This window comes from Montipora capricornis, chromosome 5 (genome assembly GCF_036669925.1).
Source record: "Montipora capricornis isolate CH-2021 chromosome 5, ASM3666992v2, whole genome shotgun sequence".
Taxonomy (NCBI): Eukaryota; Metazoa; Cnidaria; class Anthozoa; order Scleractinia; family Acroporidae; genus Montipora; species Montipora capricornis.
This window is the reverse complement of record NC_090887.1, coordinates 14,920,231-14,929,034: the sequence shown is the minus strand read 5'-3', so window position 1 is coordinate 14,929,034 and position 8,804 is coordinate 14,920,231. Positions and strand designations below refer to the sequence as shown.

General features: G+C 38.5%; 1 protein-coding gene across 2 annotated transcripts; it reads right to left on the bottom strand.

The window, feature by feature from the left end:
- Positions 1-289: 289 nt before the first annotated feature.
- On the bottom strand, positions 290-6,979 carry LOC138049595 (homeobox protein DBX1-B-like). Of its 2 annotated transcripts, XM_068895963.1 has the most exons (3): positions 6,666-6,979; positions 3,136-3,252; positions 290-796 (listed from the first exon to the last, which is right to left on the bottom strand). In XM_068895963.1, exons 1-3 carry the CDS (start codon positions 6,874-6,876, stop codon positions 477-479), a joined length of 648 nt encoding a protein of 215 aa, XP_068752064.1. In that variant the 5' UTR covers positions 6,877-6,979; the 3' UTR covers positions 290-476. The 2 variants fall into 2 exon arrangements, with proteins under 2 accessions (XP_068752064.1, XP_068752065.1); XM_068895964.1 differs by lacking the exon at positions 3,136-3,252.
- Positions 6,980-8,804: the final 1,825 nt, after the last annotated feature.

The following is an 8,804-nucleotide window of genomic DNA, read 5'->3' as shown; positions in this document are numbered from 1 at the left end:
AACTGCAGGCTGTTGCTTGTCATAAAAGCATGAAAATTATCGTATTCGAACTTTTCTCTCTCGTTTTAGAAGTTGCGCGACATTTGTAGATAACAGGCAAAAAAAGGAGCTAAAATCAGACCAGTTTCTTTGATTTTCGGCAAAACGCAAATTTCAGTCTCACGTTTGCCGTCTGCCGTAAACGCAAAACTAAATCTATCTACTAAAATTCTTTTCTGCGCAATTGTAAAAATGATTTTTTTTAATCGCTTACGGTTTTCGTATTTGCGCGTCAGGTCACGGGCGACCATTTCTTCGAGAATATTGATTTTATTCAAGATCTTCCTTTTTAGTAAACGTTACAACTCTTGGACAATTTAGTCTACAGATGCTTAGAAATAAGCACAGTTAAGTCTAAGCACACTTTAGTCTACAGATGCTTAGAAGTTGTCAGTGCCCCAACCTCGTTCCCAGAGACCCTAGGTCCCATATTCCGCTCAGTCTTCTGGCCCAGTATTTGAACTCGTGACAGACTCCCTCGCTTCTTGTCTCCATTTCATTCTTCTGTTTTGAAACCATACTTTCACTTGGCTATCGGATAGGCCTAACATAGAAGCTAACTGGTGCCTGTCGGCTTTTGTCAGATATTTTTGAACCTGAAATCTTTTCTCGAGACCCTTTCGTTGTAAGTTGGAGAAGACAGCTCGGGTCCAGGGTCTTCTTGGTCTGCGCGGTCTTGTTTGACCGTAAACAGTTTCGACGAAGGTTTCTGAGGGAGTTAGAGAGTTGCCACTGCTGGCCTCGTTGTTTAATAAATCTGAGGAAAACAAAATAACTGTGTTTAACGGTGGGTGTCTAAAATAATGATATCTGTAAACAGCTGATAAAAAATTTGAACTTGAAAAAAAAAGGGCTTCTAGAGTTCTTGGAGCCATGACCGGTAGATTACACAATTTGAGCAGTCATTACTAACTGAGCGATTAAGCCAATTGTGTCAATAGGCTACTTTCTCTTCGAGCCTCTTTTTCAAACCGAGGTCATAAGCAAAGTGTAATGCGTAAATTGCGTACCCTCATTTTAGAAACGAGACTAAGAAGACAACGGGCGATCGATCGTTTGCAGTAGCTGCACCTTCACTCTGGAACTTAGTGCCACCTGAGCTTTGCACAATCTCGGACCTTAGCTCGTTTAAGCGTCAACTCAAGACACCTCTCTTTAGGGCTGCTTTTTATTAATAGAAATATAAATCTCACTATAGCTTTTATTTGCAATACTATTATTATAATTTTATATCTAACTTAGATACAGCTCTTATTATAATTTTATACGTATCTTGGATACTTAGAAAAGTTTTATTACTATTATAGGCTTCATTTTTATTGTCACTATATTAAATAGATCTTTATTTTTGACGTTCTAATGCGCGCAATAGAAGTATTGAATTATTATTATTATTATTATTATTATTATTATTATTATTATGATAGGCAGTATGTCAACATCTGAATGCCAGCTGTAAAATAAAAAACACACAGGGAGCTAGGCGGGAACCCGTGACTAGCCCTGCGTATAACTTTACAATAAAATCGTGTGATAAACTAAGAAAATCAGTTAAACATAAAAAAAAAATTAAAAAATCTAAATTTTAAAAGTCTTAAAATGGTCTATGCTAGCCACCAGGTCGATGCAACGGGTGTTTGAGCATCTTAATCTAGCACAACACCTTGAAAGTTCTGGCAATGTTCAGGCTACTACTTAAAACAGACTTCTGCATCCTTCCTGAAACATCTCTGCTTCGCTTTGCTCCTATAGTATTTTACACACACTACTACTCAATCCCTTAGAACATCCACCAAGTGCATCCATTATAATGTTGATTTGAGTGATCTTATAGCCCGGGTACTGCTTCTTGATTTGCCATCGTAGTGGCGCGTACTTGCAGGTTTTCTCCTCGTCCTTCTGTTTCCGGTTCTCAATCCTAGGTCATCTCCAACAGGGTTACTGTCTTCCTCTCCTTATGTACGATCCTCGCGTCCACTCTGTTAGCTCGCACCTCTATGTGGTCTGCATATACTGGTACATCCCAATATGCCGTCACTTGATCATTTTGGTAAAGCTGCTTAGGTTTCGTTGCTGAGTACCCAAAGGCGGAGCGGCCTCCGTCAGTTGGTAGTCTTTCAGCAGCTCAAAGAAAAGTATTTTGAGTGCTCCGTTGTGTCTTGATAGATACTTCTTCTGTGCCAGTGCACTGCAACTTGATAGCTCATGTGCGATAGACCCCTGCGCCCTTCCACACAACCTGCATCTGACGTCCGATTCTTCGCTTGTTTTGGTCTTCCTTGCGCTGTACAGTTTTGACAACGCAATTATTGTCTTGTTTGTCCATCGTATCCGATGATGACTTCTCCGTGCAGTTCTCTCTCTCATCTGTTTTGCATTCGTAGATGGCTCAGGAGCCCAATTCTAGATCTACAGGGTCGTCCGCAATGCTGACAGATAAACTGGAACTGACCCTGCTCTCTGGACACTGCTGCTTCCGCTGTTTCCGTCTGCTTCTGGCCTCAGCAATGCTCTTGCGGAGTGTTCTTTCAAAGTTCTCACATGCGAGCTTTGTTAATGTGCGCCAGCCAGCACGTTCTTGTGCTCGTTTCTCAAGCTGGTTTGGGGGTATGTCAGCATACTTAATGTTCGCTTTAACTTTGTCTTTGATGCGTTTCTGAGGCCTACCCCTCTTTCTTTTCCTATGGCAAAGCTCGCCGTATAGGAGCTGTTTTGGGATTCTGGAGTCATCCATACGGGTTACATGTCCTGTCCAACGAAGTTGAGCTTTCAATATCATAGCTTCTATACTAGTGGTCTCTGCTCTGTCTAGGACCTCAAGGTTGGTGACTTTATCCTGCCAACGGACACCAAGGATTGAGCTCAGGCTGTGCATATGGAAGCGTTCTAGCTGTTTGATATGTCTCCTATACAAAATCCAAGTCTCACATCCGTACAACAGCTTGATAGACTTTTAGCTTCGCTGATAGCTTAATTTTGTGCTGTTTTAGCACATTATTATTATTATCATGATTGTTATTGTTGCTGTTATTGTTAATGTCTCTATCTAAGCACCAGCAAAATTTCCCGAGAGCATACAAAAACTACTAAATTTACCTTGCGTAGAACAGAGAGAAGGGTTACCATGAAAACTGTACCCATGAGCCCCTGGTGCATAGCAGGTGTACGGAGCATTCCAGTAACAAGGATGTTGAATCATGTAACATTGAGATCCTGAAGGGAAAAGAAAAAGCTTTCATTAACAAGTAAACCCAGGAGCAGCTTCTGGTAAACCGATTTTGAGGACCGTACTGTGTATGATCCGCGTTTTTCCAACTCGTGCCATAAACAGCTAATAAAACAAGGAAACGTAAACTACGGTAAAGCCCGAGAAAGTTAGCGCGATATTTAAAGTCGTGATCTCTTGGCCTTGGATCAAGCGAGAAAACCGGTCTAGTTCAGTACAGTTCTTGAAAACTGACTTGCTCTAGTCGCAAGGCTCAGAGGTCAGGATTCGGCTGCAGTTTGTTTGTTTGTTCTTTTTTTTCCGGCGTAAATAAATATCTTTCCCAATAACACCCAAAGTGAAGGTGTCGCCTTTGAGGTTTATTTTGCAGGCCGCGATATCCTCTGCACGCGTTCATAATTTCTTCCAGTTTTTTTTAATTTCTCGTTTATCAATGACTTTGGGAACCTGATGAGTTCGTGCACCTAGGAAATACCCGACTATAGGCTACATATAGCCTATATGAATGTTTAAAAAAAAGGCCTTAAAAATTATCTGGTGGCATCTTGCAATCAGTATTGCGAAAAGGAGCCTAGCAGTAAAACGCTACATTTCGCGTCTGGAAACGGAACTGAGCTAAATAGCAAAAAACGTACTACGCAATCCTCCTGAAGAGATGTTCAGATGCATGTATTCACAAACACTGGCTAAGAGTAATATCATTTTGGATGAAAGAGACACCAGGATCTACAATACAACAAGTTAAGCTCTTGATTATCCGCCCTTTTTAATAGCTTGCCTCTTTTTTAGCTTAAATTCAATTTTTGGGAAGCCATTGTTTTTTCGTTTTGTATTTTTATGTCTTTTTCAGCTAGTAGCAGTGACATCATAAGGTGTTTTGTTGGGATTTTACGCAGCTGAGCTTAATGTTTTAGCTTTTTTGTACCTTGAATGTGATATGTCATATGCGTTAACTGATTGCCTAGCCTTTGAAAAGACTTTGTCAAAACCTTACTGCGATCTTTTCTCCTCGGCTCTGTGTTTGCTTTTAAGAAATACTGACGGCAAGGTCACAGTCGCTTATGCTTTTAGCCTGTTAAAACAAAAGATCAAAGATTTTGCTCTGACAAAAGAGATAAATGACACCAGACAACAAACAGTTTACTAAAACATTTGAAACGTTAAAACGGATTAAAAGGTGAAGGAAACATTAAACTGCGTCTTAAGTCATCAGTTCAATTTTAAGGCAGAAACTAAACAGAGATTTTTGATATCAACAATTAAATTATCAATTAAAGAACTTCTTTTTTGAAGAGTTAAGGCGAGTCATTCGCTAATTATTTCCTTGGTTTGTAGTTTTTAAAAAAACTTTATACAACTGCAAGGTTAGGTAGAGATACAGTGGTTTTATGGTCGTTAATACAATAAGGCCAAATTGAGACTGAATTGAAAATGTGAAACTGATTGAAAATCTGAGATTTTGCCCAAAGAACAAGATGGATTTTAACTTCAAAGCGATACCGATTTATATTCCTGTGAAATTAAAATATGTCACAGAGACATTCAAATGTGTATACAGCTTTGAAATAAAGTCGCACTTAACTAGCTTAATGATATAAGTAATATCATGTGAATCAGGACAGCTATGCCAGTATTAAGCCAAAACGCACTTTTTTTTAACTCATCCACGTTATAAGATACGTCATTAGGATAGATCCAAGTTTTTTTCTATGTCCTCTTTCATTGTTGTATTCTTTTGACCTGAAAGATTATCTCTGAAACGCTAGTTAAATTCTTTAATTTAATCGAACTTTTACTTATTTAAATTTTGCTTAGTTAACGAAAAAACCCTGAGAAGTTGTTTTTTCATTGCAAAGTTAGCCTACTTTAAACTAGCACCTGTAAATCGTTTATATTAAGGCAACTTTTACAAAGCTTTTTTTCTTGTGAAAAACGAGTGATGTGTTCTTCCTCTAATTCGATTGCCGAAAGTATCAAGTCTTTTGTGGTTAAAATGGTCAAACCCTTGTGCGAAAAACCTCATTCGCCATTTTTCAGTCAAGCCCAAGTTGACCTTCACGTAAGCGATGGGATAAAGTGTAGAAAAACTAAGTTGAAAATACTTCTGAAATACACGGTAATGTGAAGGCTTAGGCGGAGAGTTTGTGCTCGTGTTCTCTTTGAAAGGTTTCACGTTGTTTGGAAGAATGTTGTCTTTAGAGTTTCCGTGCGGTAGAAGTCGTCTCGAAACGCATAACTGAGTGTAAAGCTAGAGATGAGAATTTTTCCAAGATATGAGCCTGTCTAAAGACGACCGCTCTATTGACCTGAAAGCGCCTCAGCCGTCGCTGAACTGGGTCACACATATTCACGAATGGAACGATCACCCTTCTTCTCGTTTGGGTAAAAAAGTCTACAGTATAAAGCAGGCTGTTGGAGAGGACACCGGAAAGTATTCATAATCCTAGCGTACTTTTTGAAATGTATCGTGATTGGTATTCGCTGCTCAAATTCGGTGGGATAAATGAAATTTATTTACTGAGTAGGACGTGAGATTCAGTCTTGTTCTTGGACATGGAACATTGTCACTCAGTGGGAAAAAAGAATGAAACCAATTCTCAAAGACGCAGCTCGAATTCTCCGGTGGAAAGTAAACTGAACTGACAAACCTCTATTAAACGATGAAAATTCAAGAGAAAAGGTTCAAGATCTAGAGCCAAAAGTAGGAAGAAAATGACTTGAAAGAATAGACTGGAAATGGAGTTGATTTACAATGACTTAACTTTAGTGAGTGTTTAAAACGCGCGCACCGAATCGCGGAAGATAACATCATAACTTAAATACTCTTCAAGCTGATATTCTTGTTATCACTCATCGTAGGCTATATAGTTGCAGTTTCCACCATTAGAAGCAGTCTGATGAAGTGCTTCAACAGTGGAGCAAGCTTCCTGCTTCACCCATTTCATTGACTAATCTTTGCTTTTAATTGCACGAGATCTTTGTATCGTACAAGAACTGTTCAGCAACAACTTGTAATCTCAATGACAAGATCGTTGATTCTTTATTGTTCACGGGCTTTCCCAAAAATTTTTGAAGTCACGTTTTTACAACCTACTCCTCGCGATGCTATCGTGTTAACACCCGAGGAATAATACAAACAAATGAAGTGAAAACATGGTTCATGAAAATTTGGGTAAACCCAATACAAACATTGCGTTTTAAAAATGTCATGGAGTTGAAAATAGTCAGATCTCATTCCAAGCAATTTAGTTCTTTTCCCATACTCATTGCCAACTCTAAAGAAAAATTTCTTTTAGACTGGAAACACATCAGTCTTTCGTTACTTCAGTGTATGATAAATCAACCAAAGGAAAATTTTTACGCCGCAAATAATGAAAGGAATAGAGATAATCATATTTACCATAACATGGAAGAAAGGTCGAATACACGGACTGGTTGCATAAGAATGAAGTATTTCTGGTTGGAGAAGAGAGTTGCCGAAAATCTGTGTCTGCCGACGGAAGGTTCTGGTTGCAGCACTGTCCCATTCGAATACTCTGAGGCGCGAGAATATCGTCAATTAGAAACGAAGCTACCCTCGGCCGATCGTCTGTTCTTTCTCGTGGATTCATTGTCTTCCTCTATGTTCTAAATTTTCTCTCAAAAAACAAAGTTATAATTAATACCACACAGAGCGAGATCATCACCCCTAATCTTCTGTATGATCCTGTATCAATGTCCATATGTTGACAAGTCTTTGTTTACCGTCAGGTTTTGTCCATTAGCATTAATTTATTGATTTTATGTTCACCCGGCTTTTCCCTATCAGGCATGGAATCACTCGGTAATTTTTCTGTTAGAAAGTCCATCTTTCGGAATATATAAAACCATTTTGTTACCGAATTCTTTAAAAAAAAATTGGCAAACTTTTGCAAGTTATGTGTTAGTATCACTTTATATGATATCATGAAACGTTTTCTTTGCTATAATATTATACAAGCTAGCCCTTTATCATGTTCATATTATTGGGCTGCTTAAATAAAATGTTACAGTATTTTTGAAGAATGACAAGAAATGACGAGATTCATTATGGAAAAGAGATATCTCTTCATACAAATGGCTCATTGGAAACGAAATGAGATCTCTTTAGCGTTAAACACGCATGTATTTGGAAAGTAATCGCATTTAAGTCAATTGTTATTTTTAATGGTGCTCTATTGAAGATATTCAGAGTTAACTTTTGCGATCTGTTACGTTTGGTTAAAAGGTGATTGAACGTCAATTTCGCATTTTCCATTAACCAACGGAAATCCATGAAGCTGCTTAATGTTTTCTTTCAATCCAAAGTTTTCTTTTTTTTTTCATGAGATACTCGTGACAGAAACGCATCAGCAGCACAAAAGCAAATGACAACTTTTGCATCAGAATACGCTCCAGTGTACACACATTAGTGGGGATAAAAAGATACACCTTGACTGCAAGCTAGTTGTTTATAGATTAGGCAAACAGTTTTGATTAGTTATTCCGGTATTTCGATTACAGATTTGAAAAGTTTCGTGATAAGATGAGGAAAATCACTTGGCTGGAGACATCAGAGGATGGCTTTGTTTGGCCCAATCGAAAAACATCGACCCATCTCAGGCTCTTAATATAGACTTGGTGAAGGTAACTATTTGAAAAATGTCCAGTGTGGTAAAGACAACTGGAGTTGAAGAACCGATCACAAAGAGTATTGTTCGAATGTTCAACAAATTTGTTAATGCATTTAGAAACCAAGCATCCGATGGCCATTGAATAAAGACAATGCAGACAAACAAATCCAACAGTAGGTCAACTGTCGCTGAAGCATGCCATAGCATATCTCTGAGCAAACTCAGTGGAACAACTTACACTTTATTTGTTAAGACTCATATTGTAGTGAATATGGTGTCCTTGATGAGCCACGAATGCACTTTGAGCCTCACTCTCATACACTGTAAATGTTGTCCCCAGACTCTGACTCCACCGGTCTGATCTTTTAAGTCGTTCTCCGGCGCTTACACAAAATAGTTTTCATCTTTATAACCTTGTAAACTCATCTCCAAGTTCAAGGTCTTATCATTTCCCCACGCTATGTCAATGGAATTTACAAATTAATACCGCAGTTATGATGCGAGCATTTAAAAAAGCAGTTGAAAGTAAGAATTGAACAGAAAATGAACTTGATTGTTGTCCAGTAAATTGTACTTCACTTCGGAATCGTACTTCAAAAGTCAGCGTAGTCATGTGTGAAGAAAACGTTGTTCTTTGACTAATTCTTATATTTCCTTACTTCGTTACAACTACTCCTTACTTACACAGGAGGCAGTACGGCCCCAGCACGATCTCTTCCTCAAATGAAGGTTTATCCTTCATTGTCAGTTTGCTCTAAACGAAGTATAATCCTCAATTTAGATTTCTCTGTCCCAGGACTTGTGGTAGCAAATAAAAGGAAAAACAAGTAAAAGCAGTCCCTGCACAGGATTTGGACCCGGAGCACCCACTTTGAAGGAACTGCTTTTATCCGCTTAACCACTAATGA

What these genes read in the sequence shown, in the direction of transcription:
- LOC138049595 (XM_068895963.1), bottom strand. Translation starts at nt 6,876, where the DNA reads ATGAATCCACGAGAAAGAACAGACGATCGGCCGAGGGTAGCTTCGTTT. An exon ending in GACCTTTCTTCCATGTTATG is followed by an intron (nt 3,253 to 6,665) that starts GTAAATATGATT and finishes TTTTCCCTTCAG; the next exon opens with GATCTCAATGTTACATGATT. An exon ending in TTCTCTCTGTTCTACGCAAG is followed by an intron (nt 797 to 3,135) that starts GTAAATTTAGTA and finishes TGTTTTCCTCAG; the next exon opens with ATTTATTAAACAACGAGGCC.